This window comes from Trachypithecus francoisi, unplaced genomic scaffold, assembly GCF_009764315.1.
Source record: "Trachypithecus francoisi isolate TF-2019V2 unplaced genomic scaffold, Tfra_2.0 Lachesis_group17, whole genome shotgun sequence".
NCBI classification, from domain to species: domain Eukaryota; kingdom Metazoa; phylum Chordata; class Mammalia; order Primates; family Cercopithecidae; genus Trachypithecus; species Trachypithecus francoisi.
The window spans coordinates 21,581,617-21,602,723 of NW_022681462.1; the positions used below are offsets into that span (position 1 = coordinate 21,581,617).

General features: G+C 41.3%; 1 protein-coding gene across 1 annotated transcript; it reads left to right on the top strand.

The window, feature by feature from the left end:
* The first annotated feature begins 11 nt into the window (after window positions 1-11).
* On the top strand, window positions 12-20,720 carry MPHOSPH10 (M-phase phosphoprotein 10). The gene is made up of 11 exons (XM_033175022.1): window positions 12-396; window positions 2,502-3,183; window positions 3,528-3,685; window positions 4,481-4,652; window positions 8,626-8,767; window positions 9,932-9,999; window positions 11,358-11,495; window positions 15,455-15,565; window positions 18,637-18,744; window positions 19,844-20,074; window positions 20,481-20,720. The coding sequence occupies exons 1-11, from the start codon at window positions 275-277 to the stop codon at window positions 20,628-20,630; spliced, it is 2,082 nt and encodes a 693-aa protein (XP_033030913.1). The 5' UTR covers window positions 12-274; the 3' UTR covers window positions 20,631-20,720.
* Window positions 20,721-21,107: the final 387 nt, after the last annotated feature.

Sequence of the window (21,107 nt, forward strand, 5' to 3'; positions counted from 1 at the left end):
TAGCTAAAACAGAAACTTATAGCCAGGACGAGTCACCCTTTGTGGGCCCCTGAAAAATGCAAAACGAGGTTTCGAGAGAGTTCAAAGGCGTTTGGACCGATCATGGCGATTTTTGTTTCCCGTCCGCCTGCAGAAGGGAAAGCGCTCGCGCTGCCATTGGCTCTGGCTGAGGGCGAGTCCGGAACCTGTGCGCAGCGGAACTTTCGGCTCTCACATCCAAGTTGCGCTAGGCGCCTGTTTGCCGAGCGGCTTCCGGGCAGCTCCCTTCCCTTGCATGCACACATTGTGTCGGGAGTTGCTGACAGCCATGGCCCCGCGGGTCTGGCGTCGACGGACCCTGGAGCGGTGTCTGGCAGAAGTCGGCAAAGCCACGGGTCGGCCCGAGTGCTTCCTCACGTAAGTGCGCAGATCCCGGGCTCAGGGTGCGACCGGGGTCTCACGTGGACGCGGGTTGCAAATTGTGGAGCTGGGGGAAGGTAAGGGGAAAGATAAATCAATTTTCCCCAAATTTGGAGTATGTACTTTCCTAGGCTATCAAAATTTAAAAAATTGTTAACATTTGTATAGATGGATCTCTCAGTTGAGTGTTACTGAAATCACCCTAACCTCAGTTATTAACGGCTAGAAGCTTCCCTTGGTCTTCTTACGTCCGCATCCCTCTACACAAAAACTGTTGGTTTCTCCTTCCTCCAGTGTGCTCCTAAAGCACTCAGTGCTTAGCATACTTTATTGAAAGTACCAACTTGTCACTTGTCTGTCTACCCTCCACGACTAAGCTTCTTGAAAATTAGAACTTTCATGTCTCATCCCAGCACAAGCGTTTTCTATGTATTTTGTTGAAGAATTTCAAATACGATCTATGAAATTATTACTCATTTATATTTCAAACCCCGACTCACAGCAACTACAGATTTTGCTTAATTTGAATTCAGTAGCACACAACTGGGATATCCGCACTGTGCAACTTTTAACGATTTTTAAAATTTTGGTACTGTCAAGCATCTCAAATTCACTGCGCCCAAAACAGAGCTGTTGTTTCTGTTTAATAGAATTGTTGTTTCTACCCACCCATACTCTGCCATCCCCTGAAGTCCTTTTCCTATGCTCCACCTGTCAAGCATCTCCATGTGAAGAGACCACTAAAACAGGCTTTGTTTGTGTGAGCAACACAAAGTGTTTATTCACTTGGGTGCAAGTGAGCTGAGTCCGAAAAGAGAGCGAACGGTGATGGGGAAGAGGTTACTTTATAGGAGTTGAGTAGGTAATGGAAAATTACAGTAAAAGGTGGTTATCTGTTGTTAACAGAGGAGGGGGTCACAAGGTACGTGGTGGGGAGATCATAAGACTTACTGTCCAGAAGAAGAATATCACAAAGTCCATTGATCAGTTAAGGTAGGGCAGGGACAAGTCACAATGGAGGAATGTTGTAATCTTGGTTAATCAGTTAAGGCAGGAACTGACTGTTTTACTTCTTTGGTGGTTTTTCGGCTGCCCCAGACTACTTGGCTCCTGCAGGCCACCTGGACCTATATGTGCAGGTCACAGGGGTTACAATGGCTGAGCTTCGACTCAGAGGCCTGACACCACCACGCAAGCCTTCCCTATCTCAGTAAATGGCACTTCTGTCTTTCCAGTTTCTCAAACATGAAAGTAGGCTGCTACTTTGTTGTCTTCGTTTTTCTCTATTCTATATCTAATTCCTTAGCAGTCCTGTCAGTTCTACCTCCAAACTAAGCATATTCATTGCTCTAACTCCAGTTTACATCACCATTATCCTTTGCCTGGAATGCTGCGTCAATCAACCTTCTAATCACTGTACTTTCCTCCTCCTCCCTCCTCCCTTTCTTCTTCCTTCGTGTAAATCATCATTTCATCCCTCTGCTTACAATGTTTTCTCTTTACACTTTAAATGACAAACTCTTACTCCTGAGCCATGCGTGATTTGGGTCCCATCAGTCTTTCCACCTTCACCTTCTGCGTCCTTCACACTTTAGCCGTGCTCACCTTTTTGTTCCTCAAGCTCACCTCTAGAGGATTTGCATCTTAGAGGATTTCTGCTGCCTGGAATACATGTTTCCCAATCTTTATAAGACTGTCTCCTTATCTACAGCTTTCCCCTCAGATGTGGCATCTAAGAGAGGTTTTCCTTGATCACTGTAGCCAAAGCAAATGTTGATCATTGAATGAATAAGTGAATGAATGAATGGAGTTGTATATAATGTAGCAGAATTGATCATGTAAGGTTAATTCACTATACATCTCCAAGCAAATAGATTTGTAATGGTTTTCCTGCCTAAAATCTATACAGCTGATTCACAGATACTTGGTTGACAGGTTTTATATATCAGTGTAGGTCATCAGCTTATATGTTGTTGGGGGCCAGAATCTATACTTACACTTCATTCAAATTTGATTTTACAAAAGAGTTGGGTTTTTAAATTTTTATTAAGAGTGCTGTGAAATTATTGCCTATAATTCTAAATCTCAATTCCTCCCAATAGGATTCAAGATGGATTGGCATCAAAGTTCACTTCTTTAACAAAAGTGCTTTATGACTTTAATAAAATATTAGAGAATGGTAGGATCCATGGAAGCCCCTTGCAAAAACTTGTGATAGAAAATTTTGATGATGAGCAGATTTGGCAACAACTGGAATTGCAAAATGAACCAATTTTACAATACTTCCAGAATGCAGTTGGTGAAACAATTAATGATGAAGACATCAGTCTTCTCCCAGAGAATGAAGAACAGGAACGTGAAGAGGATGGTTCAGAGATAGAGGCTGATGACCAGGAGGACCTAGAAGATTTAGAAGAGGAGGAAGAAGTGTCAGACATGGGTGATGATGATCCTGAAGTGGGTGAGAGAACTAAAAACTCAAGCAAATCTGGTCTGAGGAAAAGCCCAGTTTTCAGTGATGAGGATTCTGATCTTGACTTTGATATCAGCAAATTGGAACAGCAGAGCAAGGTGCAACACAAAGGACGTGGAAAACCTAGAGAAAAGTCCGTAGTAGATGATAAATTCTTCAAACTCTCCGAAATGGAGGCCTATTTAGAAAACATAGAAAAAGAAGAGGAACGAAAAGATGATAATGATGATGAGGAGGAAGATATTGATTTTTTTGAAGATATTGATTCTGATGAAGATGAAGGGGGACTGTTTGGAAGTAAAAAACTTAAGGTAAAGTTTTGAGAGAGGAGAGAGCACTTTCCTCCTCAAATTAGCTTTCGTTCTCTTTTTCTAGGGGAGATTTAATTGTAGTTAGAAGTTTTAGTGATAAATATTGTGCTCTATCTTATCAGTTACAAATGAATCTGTTCTTCCATTCAATTTATGTTCCAGTTGGTCTTACAGTTTTGTGGTAGTGTTATTAGTTGCCATTTTCACCTAATAACTAGTTATTAGTTATTAGCTCATAGTGTTAAGTCAGAAAGTAATATATACATACGATATACATACAAATCTATATGCATGTGTTAATATATTTTTCTATCCCTAATTAATAGTTTTAAAAATCTTTTTAGTCAGGTAAAAGTTCCAGAAATCTGAAATACAAAGATTTTTTTGATCCAGTTGAAAGTGATGAAGACATAACAAGTGTTCATGATGATGAGTTGAATTCAAACAAAGAAGATGATGAAATTGCTGAAGAGGAAGCAGAAGAACTAAGTATTTCGGAAACGTGAGTGTTTTGAACCATCCTTTATATTGTAGGCTGGAATTGCCCAATCATGTATGTGTACGCATAGTTATCAAATGTGTCTATCTTAAGATGTTGGATTCTCTAGTATCAGATATTCTTAAGATAGCCAGAGGAAAGTCTCTGAATGTAAAGGAACATTAGATATCACTTAATGAAGAAAAATATTGCTGGTAGTAACAATCAAACGTTCCTTACCAGGAACTTTGATTTGGTTTTGTGTCAATAAAATCCTGTTATTTTTGTGAGATAAGGGATTTGTATTATAGATTGATGAATGATTTATTTTCTATATGTTGGACACTTTTTATTCTGTTTCTTTTTTTTTTTTTTTTTTGAGACAGAGTCTCGCTCTGTTGCCCAGGCTGGAGTGCAGTGGCGTGATCTCCACTCACTGCAAGCTCCGCCTCCTGGGTTCACGCCATTCTCCTGCCTCAGCCTCCCGTGTAGCTGGGACTACAGGCGCCCACCATCACGCCCGGCTAATTTTTTTTTTGTATTTTTAGTAGAGATGGGGGTTTCACTGTGTTAGCCAGGATGGTCTCGATCTCCTGACCTCGTGATCCGCCCGTCTCGGCCTCCCTGTTCTGTTTCTTACATAGCATTTTACCTAAATAATACCTTTTGTTCCTTAATAACTGAATGATTTTGGAAGTTCTGAGTATTTGGTTGCATTAGGTATATAAAAGAAGAACTTTATTAAGGGAAAATTTGTTTCCTTTTGTTTTTCTAATGGAAAGTAGCGTATTTCTTTTTATAAGAGTTTTGATATTGTAGGGATGAAGATGATGACCTTGAAGAAAATGAAGACGGTAAACAACATAAAGAAACCTTGAAAAGAGTGACCTTTGCTTTACCAGATGACGAGGAAACTGAAGATACAGGTGTTTTAAATGTAAAGAAAAATTCTGATGAAGTTAAATCCTCTTTTGAAAAAAGGCAGGAAAAGGTAATTAGTAATTTATGGAATTTTTAATATACTTGCAATTAACATCATTTGAAAACTATTAACCATCCTTTGAAAACAGATATCTTGGCCACGTGCAGTGGCTCATGCCTGTAATCCTAGCACTTTGGCAGTCCGAAGCAAGAGGATCGCTTGAGCTCAGGAGTTCAGAACCAGCCTAGGCAACATAGTGAGACCTTGTCTCTACCAAAAATACAAAAATTAGCCGGGCATGGTGATGTGTGCCTGTAGTCCAGCTACTCTGGTGGCTGAGGTGGAAGGATCACTTGAGCCTAGGAGGTTGATGCTGTGTTGAGCTATGATTGCATCACTGCTCTCTAGACTGGGCGGCAGAGCAAGACCTTGTCTTAAAAACAAAAAACCAAAAATCTTGCCATATGAAAAGCATCTGATGAGCAAAAGTCAGTGCCTGTATTTCAATTTGGGGCCTGTGAGTAAAATAGTTGCTTCTGCTGGGCGCCGTGGCTCATGCCTGTAATCCCAGCACTTTGGGAGGCTGAGGCAGGTGGATCACTTCAAGTCAGGAGTTCGAGGCCAGCCTAGCTAACATGGTAAAACCCCATCTCTACTAAAAAAAATAAAGAAAGAAAGAAAGAAAGAAAAAGTAGTCAGGCATGGTGGCGGACACTTGTAATCCCAGCTACTCGAGAGGCTGAGGCAGAAGAATCCCTTGAACCCAGGAGGCGGAGGTTGCAGTGAGCCGAGATGGTGCCACTGGATTCCAGCCTGGGTGGCAGAGTGCGACTCTATCTCAAAAATAAAAAAAATCTTTAAAGATAGTTGTTTTTTCCTTTGTCCCTAATGTCTTTATATATATAGCATGTCTCTCCTGATAAAGCTGTCCTGTGAGCCTCTTAACTGTTTTGACTGCTTTGGAGGATACCGTGTATGTTTTTTTTGTTTCTTTTTTCTTTTTTTTTTGAGATGGAGTTTCACTCTTGTCACCCAGGCTGGAGTGCAGTGGCGTGATCTTAGCTCACTGCAACCTCCACCTCCCAGGTTCAAACAATTCTCCTGCCTCAGCCTCCTGAGTAGTTGGGATTACACCACGCCCAGTTAATTTTTTTGTATTTTTAGTAGAGACGGGGTTTCACCATGTTGGCCAGGCTGGACTGAAACTCCTGACCTCAGGTGGTCCACCCTCCTCGGCCTCCTAAAGTGCTGGGATTACAGGCGTGAGCCACTGGGCCCGGCCGACACCACCTGTGTCTTTAAGGTGCTCCGCAGATTTTTGTGAGTGCCGAATAGCCAGAATTTTAATTTATACCATCACAAACATATCTTCAAAGTTGGTAAAAATTGTTTCTTTGTGTCATGATTTCAGACAAGTGAAATTTCATTTAATTTTTGTAGATGTAGTCTGGCTCTAATAATTTGGCTCTATCACTTATTTACCTTAAAATTTTTATCACAATAATAATGAGAATAGGGCCAGGCACAGTGGCTCACACCTGCACTTTGGGAGGCTAAGGAGGGAGGATTGTTTTGAGCCCAGGAATTCAAGACCAACCTGGGCAACGGGGCAAAAGCCCATCTCCACTAAAAGTTAAAAAAATTAGCTGGGCATAGTAGTGTGTGCCTATAGTGTTTGCTACTCGAGAGGCGGATGGGGGAGGATCTCTTGAGTCCAAGAGTTCAAGGCTGTAGTCTAGCTATGATTGCACCACAGCACTCCAGCCTGGGCAACAGAGCTAGAGACTGTGTAAAAAAAAAAAAAAAAAATTGAGAATAGGCAGATAATAAAAGATACCAAGAATATCAAAATAATTGTTTTTAAAATTTGAGAATCTGAATTAAATCCGTGGTTGTCAGATTGTCCCCAGAAGTTAGAGAAATTCTAAGGGAAAAAAAGCACCATTATAAAATATCAATGAGTTAGTGTCCTTCCACCCCACTCCTCCCGCCCTCCCCCAACAAATAAAGAAAGGAAGGTTTGGTTTTATTGTGAAATTACATCAGACCTTCAAGTTAAGTTTCAATAAATCACAAATAATTTATTTCAGTTTCCACATATAAAGAATAAAGTAGAACTTTCAAACTTTTTTTTTTAAACTGTTAGGACATGAAAACCCAAACCTGACAAAGGTAGCATTAAAACACACACACACACACACACACAGACACACACACAGTCTAATTCATGAACAGGGTTGCAAAAATCCTGTAGCACAGTGGAAGAATTATGCCACACAACTGCATGAACCTTATTCTCTTGAATCAGTATTAGAAAATCTAGTATGATTCCTGACTGCAAGACATTAAGGAGAAAAAAACATATGGTCACCTCCATATGTCAGAAAGACATTTGATAAAATTCAATATACATTTCTAATTTTTTTTCACTCCTAGTGGAATACAAATATATCTAAGCCAAAAGCTGCCATCATGCATGATGGGTGAAATTCTAGAAGCATCCCTTTAAGATTAGGAATGAGACAAGATGTCCAGTATTACAGTTACCACTGTTGATTAACATTCTTTTAGACTCATAAGCCAGTGTAACTACAAAAGATAAAGATAAGAGATTAGGAAAACTGCCAGGGGTGGTGGCTCATGCCTATAATCCCAGCACTTTGGGAGACCAAGGTAGGAGGATTGCTTGAGCTCAGGAGTTCGAGACCAGCCTGGGCAACATGGTAAGACCTTGTCTCTACAAAAAATACAAAAATTAGTCAGGCGTGGTTGCACGTGCCTGTGGTCCCAGTTATTTGGGGGTCTGAGGAGAGAGGATTGCTTGAACCTGGGAGGTGGAGGTTGCAGTGAGCTGAGATCACGCAGCTGCTCTCCAGCCTAGGCAACCAAGTGAGACTGTCTCAAAAAAAAAAAAAAAAAAAGATTAGGAATCCTGCAGATGTATTTATATTCCACTAGAAGTGAAAACGAATGCGTTAGTATTTGGAGAGGAAACCGGTGGATAAACTGAATTGATATTAGGAAAATAAGAGAATTCTGTAAGATAGCTGAAAAGGCTGGCATTTTATACACTGAAGTCATCATTGTTGTCTTTTAGAAGTTAGAGATAATGACCCGGCGCGGTGGCTCACGCCTCTAATCCCAGCACTTGGTGAAACTCCGTCTCTACTAAAAAATACAAAAATTAGCTGGGCATAGTGGCACACGCCTGTAATCCCAGCTACTCGGGAGGCTGAGGCAGGAGAATTGCTCAGGAGACGGAAGTTGCAGTGAGCTAAGACCACTGCACTCCAGCCTAGGCGACAGAGTGAGACTCTGCCTCAAAAAAATGTAAAAACAGGAGTTAGAATAAGAATTTGAGTTTGGAGTCAAAAGGGTCAGACTCAGATACTAATATTCTAATCAAAGAATTACTTAACTTGCGAATAGATAGATCACTTGAATAAAATAGAGCCCAGAAACAAACCCAAATGCTTCTGGGGAGTTTAGTATATTATAAACATGGCATTTTAAATCAGTGAGGAGGCCAGGCGCAGTGGCTCAAGCCTGTAATCCCAGCACTTTGGGAGGCCGAGATGGGCGGATCACGAGGTCAGGAGATCGAGACCATCCTGGCTAACACGGTGAAACCCCGTCTCTACTAAAAATACAAAAAACTAGCCGGGCAAGGTGGCGGGCGCCTGTAGTCCCAGCTACTCCGGAGGCTGAGGCAGGAGAATGGCGTAAAACCCGGGAGGCGGAGCTTGCAGTGAGCTGAGATCCGGCCACTGCACTCCAGCCCGGGCGAAAGAGCAAGACTCCGTCTCAAAAAAAAAAAAAATAAAAATAAACAAATCAGTGAGGAAAAGAAATTGTTTGCAGCTCACCCCACCATAGGCAGCAGAAATAGGAAGTCATTGACAGAATAAAAAGATGGCAAGAACAGAATTGTAGAATAGTACATTTCTTGCTTTCCCACTTTTTAAAGTATTTTTGCTTTTACACAAATATAAGTGTAATTTTATTTTCTAAATGTATACTAATTATTTTGTCTCTTTCTTAGATGAATGAAAAAATTGCATCTTTAGAAAAAGAGTTGTTAGAAAAAAAGCCGTGGCAGCTTCAGGGGGAAGTGACAGCACAGAAGAGGCCAGAGAACAGCCTCCTGGAGGAGACCCTGCACTTTGACCATGCTGTCCGGATGGGTACGGTGCCCTCTTCTGTAAAGTGGTCGTGTCTGTGCTTTTTCCATGGTTCCATTTCATACAAAGATTTGGGGTGATGTTTCTTTTCCCTCAACTTTTTATTTTAAAAACTTGTAAACACATGGCTTGGCACGGTGGCTCTTGCCTGTAATCCCAGCACTTTGGGAGACCGAGGCAGACAGATCACCTGAGGTCAGGAGTTTGAGACCAGCGTGGCCAACATGGTGAAACCCCGTCTCTACTAAAAATACAAAAATCAGCCGGGTATGGTGGCAGGTGCCTGTAATCCCATCTACTCGGAAGGCTCAGGCAGGAGAATCCCTTGAACCCGGAAAGGGGAGGTTGCAGTGAGTCAAGGTCATGCCGATGTACTCCAGCCTGGACGATAGAGCAACACTCTGTCAAAAAAGAAAAAAACAATTTATAAACACAGAAAAGTTGAAAAAATGTTACAGTGAACATCTATATGCTATTCAACTGGATTCACCAGTTACCATTTTATTGTATCTCCTTTCTCTCCTCAGCATATGTAAGATTGTATATGTGCCCTTTTTTTAAGTAAGTTGCCAGTCTCATGGCACTTCACTTTTAAGTGCTTTTGCAGATATCTTCTAAGAACTAGGACATTCTCCTATATAATCACAATACCATTAATCCACCCCAAAAATTTAACATCAATACACTGATGATACCTCATGTATAGTTTGTAATCAAGTTTTTTGCAGTAATCTGTGTCAAAGGCTTGCATCCTGTCACGGTCCACTGATTACATTTTGAACTCCAACCTGAAACCGTGGTCATCTCATTGCCTTCTTTCTTGTACCCATTAAGTCAAAGTGAGTTTTCATTTTATTTCAATGGAAGAGAGAATGGAAAAGAGAGGAAGAGTCCTTGGGTACCTTGGATAAAGTATTAGCACTTACTACCATATGTATCCTAGTTTTGTGGTTTTCAAACTTCAGGGAGCATCACAAGGCTTATTAAAGCACAGATAGCTGTCCCTCTTCCCCACTTTCCCATTCAGGAGGTATGGGGGTGGTCCAGGAATTTGCATTTCTAACAAGTTCCCACGTGTTGCTGACGCTGTGGGTCCAAGGACTGCCATGTGAGAATCAGTGGTCTAGTGGATATCTACTTAATGAATAAATGTTGTATTTCCTTTAGCACCTGTGATTACAGAGGAAACCACCCTTCAACTGGAAGATATCATTAAACAGAGGATAAGAGATCAGGTCAGTAAGAATTAAATTTAACTTAATTGAAATGTCACTGAAATTTTAGAAATAATGTGAGAGTACTTTGAGAGTGGGACTATTGCTTTTTATTTTCACTTAGTGTTCACAAACCTTAAATCTAGGCTACCTAGTCAGCTTTTGTTGTGTGAGGTGCTGCTCTTTAGTAGTACCTAGGAAAGATGAGTATTGTGCCTGAGAGGAGCCAGAAGCCATTAGTCTTGCTGACCTTTTGGGCGGTGCTTAATGAAGCTGGTGGCTGACCTGTGGTGGTTGCAGCCAGAACCCTTGGCTTAGGCACAGTATCTGGTGTGGCAGATTACTCACTATATATGTCTTAGTCTTTTTCCTGTTGCTTATAACAGAATATCTGAAACTGGGTAACTTATAAAGAAAAGGAATACAGTTATGGAGGCCGAGGAGTCCGAGGTCGAGGAGCCTTCTTACCAGAGGGGATTCTGCAGAGTCCCAAGGTGGTGCAGGGCATCACAGGGTGAAAGGGCTGAGCACGCTAAGATGCTGGCTCAGGTGGCTCTTGCTCTTCTTAAGAGCCACCATCCCCCACCAATGATAACCCATTAATCATAAATGCAACTGCCATTCATGAGGGCAGAACCCTGGTGATCCAGTCACGTCCTAGAAGGCCCCACATCTCAGTGTTGCCACATCAGGGATTAAGTTTCAAAATGAATTTTGGAGGGGACATTCAAACTCTAACATTGTGGTAGTACTACAATTTAAAACCATTTCTCAGTAGTGTATTTTTTCAAATGTTAAAAGCCTAGTGGTTTTTGTTAAAGAATTGATCTGATTTTGTAAACAGAATAAAACTTAGATATATGGCATGTATAGTAAGAAATGGCTTTATAACGTGTATAATGTTTGCCTACACTTGTGGGTCTAAAATAGAAAGGGTTTGAAGGGTGAGTATCATGTGCAGAACATCTTAAAATTTGAAATGAAACGTGATAAGCTAACTCAAGGCTTGACTTTTAAACAAACTGTTGGGGAAATGTGGAATTAAAGTTGGTAACGAGGAAGACTCATTTAAAACAAAAAACAGAAAAAGATATTTGAGTACTGCCGCCTTTGCTTTCCTAATGTTTATTCTTTGTGACTTGAATAGTTATTTCAGAAGTTGAAAATTTTCTTTTTGCTATAATTTGCTTACTCTGGAATAATGAGCAATAATAAATATTATAACAATAATATATTTACAATTTACTATTATATATTAATGATAATTTATTAATATATTGATAATATTTATTATAACAATATTCCAGAGGAAGATTCTTAAGTGAACCTAGAAATAAATTGTAGGTTTTGTTATGTTCTACCTGCCCTTTATGTTTCAGGCTTGGGATGATGTAGTACGTAAAGAAAAACCTAAAGAGGATGCATATGAATATAAAAAGCGTTTAACCTTAGACCATGAGAAGAGTAAATTGAGCCTTGCTGAAATTTATGAACAGGAGTACATCAAACTCAACCAGGTGAGGAAGCCTGTAAGGCAAAACCGTCATTATTAAAGAAATAGAAGTAGAGAACTAGGCTTTTTGTGACTGTTGAAATCATGAAACGGAAATCTTGAGCTCTTCAGCTACATCATTTAAGTATAAGACAGAGCATGTGGGCGCGGTGGCTCGCGCCTGTAATCCCAGCACTTTGGGAGGCCGAGGCGGGTGGATCACGACATCAGGAGATCGAGACCATCTTGGTTAACACGGTGAAACCCTGTCTCTACTAAAACTACAAAAAATTAGCCCGGCGTGGTGGCGGGTGCCTGTAGTCCCAGCTACTCCGGAGGCTGAGGCAGGAGAATAGCGTGAACCTGGGGGGCGGAGCTTGCAGTGAGCCCAGATCGCGCCACTGCACTCCAGCCTGGGCGACAGAGCGAGACTCCGTCTCCCAAAAAAAAAAAAAAAAAAGAGCATGCTAGGAATAGAAGGGTTCTAATATTCCCACTTTATGTGAGGGTTGCTTTGCAATTAGGCTTTGGTCACCTGATACTTTTACAACTAATTATTAGCTTTCCAGCAATTATTATGGTGGTGCTACAACTTTAAAACCATTTCTCATTGATATTTTGAAATAACTGATATATTTTACATGATTATGAATTCATTCTGATTTTTAGGTCTGTTTTTTCTTTCACTTAACTAAAGTCTCTGGGCTGGGCGTAGTGGCACGTACCTGTAATCCCAGCACTTTGGGAGGCTGAGGCGGGCAGATTGCTTGAGGTCAGGAGTTTGAGACCTGTCTGGCCAACATGGTGAAACCCCGTCTCTACTAAAAGTATGAAAAAATTAGACAGGTGTGGTGGCGTGTGCCTGTAATCCCAGTTACTTGGGAAGCTGAGGCAGGAGAATTGCTTGAACCAGGGAAGTGGAGGTTGCAGTGAGCCGAGATCGCACCATTGCTCTCCAGCCTGGGTGACAGAGCGAGACTCCATCTCAAAAAAAAAAAAAAAGAAAAGAAAAGAAATCTCTGGTTAAATAATAGGACAAGGTCATATTCCTAGGAATATTGTATGCTGATATAATAATCGAATTATTCCTTCACATTTGATTTAGTGGGAATGTGGTTAATATGTACTTAGGGATCAGATGGCATTTTTTTCCTGCAGAAGCCATTTATGATTCCCAACAGATTTTGTTAATGAATGCCCTTCAGTTAGCAACAGCAAATTGCCCTGATGCCACTGTGAAATTGAAGAACTGAGAAGATTTGAATTAAAATTCTTCCTGGCTGCTTTGCAATCCAAGGTGGTAGCTGAAGGAGGATACGTACAGTTTCATTTGAATCTTTGAGGAGATTCAGTAACAGAAAGTATTTGGTGACCATGAGAGTTAAAAATTATATATGTAATGCAATAGTTTATGCCAGCTCTAAATGTTAGTTTCATTTCTCTCTTAGAAGTCAACAGCCAGTTCAGAAGTTTTTGAGGATGGACTTGGAGTTCTAGTAGCCAGGCTAATTCTGGAAGTGAAATGATGGTAAACAGCACATGTAGGAGCTTTTACTCACAGTTGTGTATATAAAGTGGCTCAGAAAAATGCTATATAGCAAATATATAGCTACATACTTGATTTTACAGCTATTGTTATCTAGAATGAGGTAAAAGGACATGTTTAGGATTTTTTAAAGTGTGAGGTAAGTTAAAATAGTAAGAAGCGATAGTAGCGTGATGCCTGACTATGGCTGGAAGGTGGGTGCTGATGATGGACATTGGAAACAGACCTGGATGCATCTTTATCATCAGGATCAGGAGGCAAAGAGCCTATCGTTTCCTAGTTCTGCTGGTTTTTTTTTTTTTTCGTGTCTTAATAACAAAAAACAAAAAGACCTCTTAGGCATTTAGAATAAGCATTTGGGGCCAAAGGGGAAAGAGAGAGAAGCATGAAATTTACTTTTTCTCTTCAACATAATTAAAATTGCTGTCAGTTTTTTCAATGTGATTTGTCAGAATAAATCTTTAACACATTACATGTAAATAAAAGAAAAAAAAAGTCGCTATCATCCAAATGGATATTTGAATAATTTTATGAAGTCTATATTAACATTTGTTTTTTTTCTTTTTTCTTTTTTTTTTTTCGAGACAGAGTCTTGCTCTGTCACCAGGCTGGAGTGCAGTAGCGCGACCTAAGCTCACTGCAATCTCTGCCTCTTAGGTCCAAGCAATTTCCCTGCCTCAGCCTCCTGAGTAACTGGGATTACAGGCGCACGCCACCAAGCCCGGCTAATTTTTTGTATTTTAGTAGAGACAGGGTTTCATTATGTTGGCCAGGATGGTCTCGATCTCCTGACCTCATGATCTGCCTGCCTCAGCCTCCCAAAGTGCTGGGATTACAGGCATGAGCCACTGTGCCCAGCCAGCCACCGTGCTGGGCCTTTTTTTTTTCTTTTTTTTTTCGAGACAGAGTCTTGCTCTGTCACCAGGCTGGAGTGCAGTAGCGCGACCTAAGCTCACTGCAATCTCTGCCTCTTAGGTCCAAGCAATTTCCCTGCCTCAGCCTCCTGAGTAACTGGGATTACAGGCGCACGCCACCAAGCCCGGCTAATTTTTTGTATTTTAGTAGAGACAGGGTTTCATTATGTTGGCCAGGATGGTCTCGATCTCCTGACCTCATGATCTGCCTGCCTCAGCCTCCCAAAGTGCTGGGATTACAGGCATGAGCCACTGTGCCCAGCCAGCCACCGTGCTGGGCCTTTTTTTTTTCTTTTTAATTGATGTGAGATTTATATAACATAAAATCAACCACTTGAGTGAACAAATTTGGAGCATTTAGGACAGTGTTATGTAACTACTAAGTGTATCTCATTCTAAAACATTTTTATCAGCCCACAATAAAGCCCCATATGCCATAAGCAGTTGCCACCCTTTCCTCACTTGCCCCAGCCCCAACAAGCCCCGGTCTGCATTCTTTCTCTGTGGACTTGCCTATTTTGGGTATTTGATATGAAATGGAACCATGCCATATGTGGCCTTCCATTTCTGACAACTTTCGTTGAGTATCATGTTTTCAAGACTGGCATTTGTCAGTGCTTCATTTCTTTTTTATGGTTGCACAGTATTCATTGTGTGTGTACCGCAGTTTATCTGCTCATCCACTGATGGACATTCGGGCTGTTTCCGACTGTTAATAGTGCCGTGTACATGTATTTGTTTGAGTATCTGTTTTTAATTCTCTTGGTTGTACACCGAGGAGTGGCATTGCTGGGTCAGATGGTAATTCTCTGTGTAGCTTTTTGAAGACCTGCCAAGCTTGTTGCCACTTGACCGCATCATTTTACATTCCTACCTATCAACAGTGCACAAGGGTTCCAGTTTCTTCATCCTTGCCAACACTTGTTGTCACTTGCTATTTTCCTTTAAAAAAAAAACCAAAACTGTGGCTATCTTAGGAGGAACAGCTTAATTTTTGACAGAAGTAAATACCAAGGTAGTTAAAATTTTAAGTGGCCGAGTCGGGTGGATCACGAGGTCAGGAGATCGAGACCATCCTGGCTAACACGGTGAAACCCCGTCTCTACTAAAAAATACAAAAAAAACTAGCCGGGCGAGGTGGTGGGCGCCTGTAGTCCCAGCTGCTCGGGAGGCTGAGGCAGGAGAATGGCGTGAACCCGGGAGGCGGAGCTTGCAGTGAGCCGAGATCCGGCCACAGCACTCCAGCCTGGGCGACAGAGCGAGACTCCGTCTCAAAAAAAAAAAAAATTTTAAGTTCTGAATATTAGAGGTAATGGTTACTGTAGCTCCTAAAATGTACACCACATCTCTGGAAGGTGCTGGAACCCTCATGGTACTGTTGCTTTTAATTTTGCTTTTGGAATGTTTCCTTGTAGCTGAAGCTTTGGTGATGAGAAGTTGGGAATACCCTCATTGACCTTTAGTGTTTTGTCCTGTGATATATATCAAGTCGCTTAGTTTAACTTGTTGAACTTATTTCCCAAGCAAAAAACAGCAGAAGAAGAAAATCCAGAGCATGTAGAAATTCAGAAGATGATGGATTCCCTCTTCTTAAAATTGGATGCCCTCTCAAACTTCCACTTTATCCCTAAACCGGTAAGTGTGTTAACAGTTCAGTGTATAGCTAGAGCAGGGTGACTTTCATAGCTTTGATCCTTTGTGAGACTAGCTCTTTATTTCGTTTCAGGATACAAACTTGTAGTAATTTCCTGTAAATTCCAGGCAGGGTCTCCATGAGGAAGGCAAAGTTCTGGTTCCATGACAGTTCTGGCTCTACTCGGATCTTCAGTGAGCCCCTGCCAGCTGGAGCTGGCATAGTCAGGCATCACACTACTACTGCCTCTTACTATTTTAACTTACCTCACACTTTAAAAGACCCTCAGCCATAGCCACAGGGACTCCTTCCTTCCCTACCCTCTCGGTCTTCTTGCATTTTCATTGTATAATGGGTTTGGAGATGTATGGATATCTATACCCAACATTTATGGAGTATCTGCTATGTGTCATATTATATACATTAATATGTATGTGTCTTTACATAAACACTTAATGCACACAACACTGAGGCAGGTACTATAGTTTCCATTTCTCAGGGGAGAAAACCTGGGTTAGGAGGTGGGAGGGTGAGAACTAACTCTGGGCCCATGCTGTCTCCGCTGCATGATGTTCCCTCACCACACCCAACCCTCTCAAATACTCCTCCCCTGTCTGTCTGTCACCCAGACTTGGCTCTACCTGTCTACTCCTTGGAGCCTCATCTCCTACTCACCAGCTTCTGTGAACCCGTAAAACATGCTTATATCATCCTTTGGTACTTGTTCACATGTTGCCTTTGGTGCCTGTGTTGTTGTCTGAAATAGAATGTCATGAATTAAGGACTAGTCTAGAAGTCAGAACCTGAGTTGAGTTCTGCTCCTAACTAGCTTTATGATACAGGCAATCACTTCACGCTTCATCTGTACAGAAGAGCTAATCTCCAAGATCCTTTCTTATTAGTTGATGACTAGGTGATTTTTTCCCATGCAGATATTTTGTCTTCTCAGACAATAAGCTTTTTTACCTGTTTTGTTTTGTTTGTTTTTTTGGTGTATATGTATGCTTTTAATCCAGTTGTAATTACATGCTAATAAGTTCTTGATGGCAGGAGCCATCTTTAGATTCCCAAAGTCCCTACTCTGGGTTGTGTGAAATAAACAGGTGAAGAGATGAGTAGAATTTCTCAACTCCTCTTGTCCAGCAGGTCTTACTGAGGTGAAGGACGTGTGCCCTTTCTGGGCCTTACCTGTGTGATCTGGCTCTTCCCACCCCTTTGGTCTCCCTTGGCTTGCTACCCCCAGCCCCACTGATCTTCTGATTCCTTCAGCAGGCCAAGTCCCTTACGCTTTTTCGCTGTGCTCTTCCCCCTGGCCCAGTAGGCTGCACCTCCTTTTTGGCATGGCTGGCTCCTTCTTATTGCCTAGGCTAGACGCTTTCCCCTCCTTGCAGATGTTCCTTGGCTCCCTACCTAGGGTAGACTGCTCTTCCCGCCTTGCTGCATGTCTCACCACTCGGCCTCTTTTCCTCATAGCTGCATTGCACGTTTGCAGTCATTCGCTAGTTGTTCATTGCTCTCTACTTGTCTTCAGGCAGCACAAAATGCATCTAGTGTTCCACTCTGTTCCTTGCACTAGCTAGGATCTAATGCAGGGAAGCTGTTAGACATTCCTTGGAATATTGGGAAGTGAAGGAGAAGTGAATGTATTTGTGTCTGTGTGCCCCAAATGAAAAGCCTTTCTTTTTTCCCATAAGAAATGTAGAATTGCTAGTGTAGGTTCTCCTTGATACTACTTTTTTCATGTTCTGGTTGGTATTTCACACACCATCTCTGTAGACTCCATTTACCAATCACAGCTATCATTTTTTGTGGCTTTTTTTTTTTTCTTTTTTTTGAGACAATCTCACTCTATTGCCCAGGCTGGAGTACACAATCTTGGCTCACTGCAACCTCTGTCTCCCGAGTTTAAGCGGTTCTCCTGCCTCAGCCTCTCGAGAAATACGGAGATTTACTGATTTCTATTATCTTGATTTTGCTTACAGAAAAAAACGCTAGCTCTAAGAAGTATAGCCTCTCGAGTAGCTGGGACTACAGGCATGCACCACCATGCCCAGCTAATTTCTTTAAATGCTAGAATGGAATACAGTGTTTTTAGTAACAGTTGAATGGTGTCCAGTGGAAGAAATGATTTCTTTCACACTCTCATTTTTCTCTCACTTAGAATCCAGGATCCTATTGTGTTTATGGTTTTGTTCTTTGTGAAGTTCCCTTGAGCAAATAACTCCACGGACAGGATGTTGATGAGGAAGAAAGAATACTAGTGTAATTGCAATACATAGTCACCATTTTAATCACGGGATCAGTATGAAACCTGTTTTAATTACTGGATTTCTTGGGTAGTTCTTTCAAAAAAAGACAAAAATCTGAAGCAGATGGTCCTTCAGTTAACATTGCATCCTTTCCCCCTTTTTGTAATTGATAGCTTTGATTGATTTTGATACTGTTTTAGTTTTTCAAAATAGTTCAGTATTATTTCATATTTATGTTTATGGAGATGTTTTCAGTAGTTGAAAGATGAAGAAATTTATCAGTAGTCTGTTTTTGACTCTTGTTCCCATAAACATCTTTCCTTGCATCTTTTTCCATATACTTCTTAGAGCTAGCGTTTTTTTCTGCAAGCAAAATCAAGATAATAGAAATCAGTACATCTTACCAAACAGCATTAATGGTTGTTTGAGAATGTCCACATGCATGGTAGATAGGAATAGTTGAGGAAGAGATGGAAGAACTGATGTTTGAAGATGACAGAAATGTTATGGAAAAATGTAGAAATACGTGCTGTTGGAATGGTTTTGAGACGGAAAACCCTAAAATACCCAGGTGTCTGAGATCCTGAAGCAGTGCCGCCCCTCAGCACTGCCGTCATGCCAGTCCACTTAGGACTTTGGCTGTTACCATATCTGACGTTTTAAATAGCCTCCAGTAGGTTTGCTGACTTTCAAGCAAGTGAAAACAAGGATAATCTCCATAAAGTATTTTATATATTATACTTTAAGTTAATAGGTTCACAGTTCACACATTTTGTGTGAGAGTCCCTTCTGGCTTCCCATTGAATATATTATCTCTTTTCTAGCCTGTACCAGAGATTAAAGTTGTGTCAAATCTGCCAGCCATAACCATGGAGGAAGTAGCCCCAGTGAGTGTTAGTGATGCAGCTCTCCTGGCGCCAGAGGAGATCAAGGTAAGAAGCCAGTGTTGAAACCTTAAATATTTGTTACAAGTTAGTTGATTTTAGCCAGACTCCATTTATTTAATGTCATTTGCCTTGCATTTGTAGTTCTTATTCCAGTGTATCTCAGCAGTTTCTAAGTATAAGCAAACTAGTAATGTTACAATATTCAAATACCAGTCTCCTATATTCTGGCTTTATTATGAGGTACAGTTTGAGAGTTACCATAAGAGCAGTTTTAAAATAGCTAGTATCAATATCTTGTTATAATCCAATCCAAATACTAGCAGTGATATTAAGTTTGAAACAAATTGCTTGCATTGCGTATATACTAGCAATAGTTTAGTATCAGCATTTCCTCCTTATTTTATTCATGTAATGCTAATTAGTAATGGAATCTGAATCTAGAATTGAGCATTTGGTTATGAAATGCAGCAATCCCTGCCATGTGAACACTGAAGCTCATGCCTCACACAGTAATAATGGTTTCTGCCAGGTGCTCATCTTCCTGGCTGGCTTAGCAGCAGGGCCTTCTTTTTCCCTCCTCACTTGATTTGCTACACCTACACTCACTCACCCCTTCTGTCTGAGCCTCCGCCACCTCAGTGCTGGTGACAGCCCTGGCAGGATAGGCTGGCAGTTGAGGAGAAAAGAGATAAAATTGATCCTCACTAGAGAGATGTTTCCCTTCCCTTCCTCAGTTCCTTGGTCTCTGCACTCTGTCCTCAGTCCGGTTGCTGTCATTAGCAGCTCAGAGCTGAGGCTGCCTCTGGCATGTCCCTGAAGCCCATTGGAATCTAAATGCTGTGGAGGGCTGGCTCCTCTTGTGCTGATAGGTTGAAAACCCAACTCTCCATGTTGCCTTCTTGTGAATTAGTTTGGGAACTGAACCGTCACTGTAAGAGTCTGTGCTGTCAAAGAATGCATTTCAGGTTTTAGAGAACTGAGTTACCAATGCTCACTGGAATGTAGGTGGGGATTGCTCTGCATCTTCGTGCACTTGGCCACAGACGCACAGCCTGCTCGCTACCTACCCTGCAGTTTCTTCCATTCCAGTTTCCTAGTTGTTAAACTTGATTAACGAATATGTTGGTGGTTATTTTTTTAATAGGAGAAAAATAAAGCTGGAGATATAAAAACAGCTGCTGAAAAAACAGCTACAGACAAGAAACGAGAGCGAAGGAAAAAGAAATATCAAAAGCGTATGAAAATAAAAGAGAAGGAGAAGCGGAGAAAACTGCTTGAAAAGAGCAGTGTAGATCAAGCAGGGAAATACAGCAAAGCAGTAGCTTCGGAGAAGTTAAAACAGCTGACCAAAACTGGCAAAGCTTCCTTCATAAAGGTAAGGACAAGGGAAAGAAAATTGCTCAAGGGGACCTTTGTGGGGGAAGTGGATAACTGGGTGACTGGAATGTCTGAGCCAGCCGACAGCCCACCTGCGGGATGGAGACGCATGCTGCTGACTGGCTGGAACCGCAACCTTTAGTGTTCTGGAGTTTTTCATGTAGGGTCCTCACAATAACCTGGGTACTGGCAGCAGTTTGTCTTTCACTCCTTTCTCTCTCAGATTATAAGAACATTGTAGCAGTACAGAATACTTCTATGCTAACTGATTTAGTTTTCTGTAATTCTAGTCCTTTTTCATATTTATGGTTGTATACGTTGTTGTAATGGTGATGTACTATTTTTGACTTTTTTCACTTATAAGTACATTTTACAGCATAAGCATGTGTTGTTTTTAATTGCAGGATGAAGGTAAAGACAAAGCCTTAAAGTCCTCTCAAGCATTCTTTTCTAAATTACAAGATCAAGTAAAAATGCAAATCAATGATGCAAAGAAAGCAGAAAAGAAAAAGAAGAAAAGACAGGATATTTCTGTTCATAAATTAAAGCTGTAATATATTTTGAATATAATGTAAATATTAATGTGTAAGCTTATGTTGTGTCATTGGTCTATTTTATAATAAATTCTTGAGAACCTTTCTTTGCATTGGTGACAGATATTTGAGAATTCCATAGTGTGAAAAGACAGACTCCTATTTGCAAAGCCCTTCCGGTTTCCATTGGTGTGAAGCAGCACCTGGCTCCTCCCTAGGCCCTTCCTATTCAGGCACTGCCTGAGCTGATCCTGCTGTGCTCTTGCCATGGCCCAGGCCTGTGTGAGGGCCAGGCCAGCTTGTCCACGTGGACTGGTGTGCAAGCACTGGCCTGCAAGCTGAGAAGAGGACAGAGCCAGCCAACCCCCTCACAAGCAGCTGTCTACAGCAGAAGTCCTCACTCTTTGGGCTCTTCATTTCCTTCTCCCATTGCCCTGTCATTTCATAAAACGGTAGCATTTTCATGCCTGTGCCTTACTTCCTTCCCCTTTGGGAGAT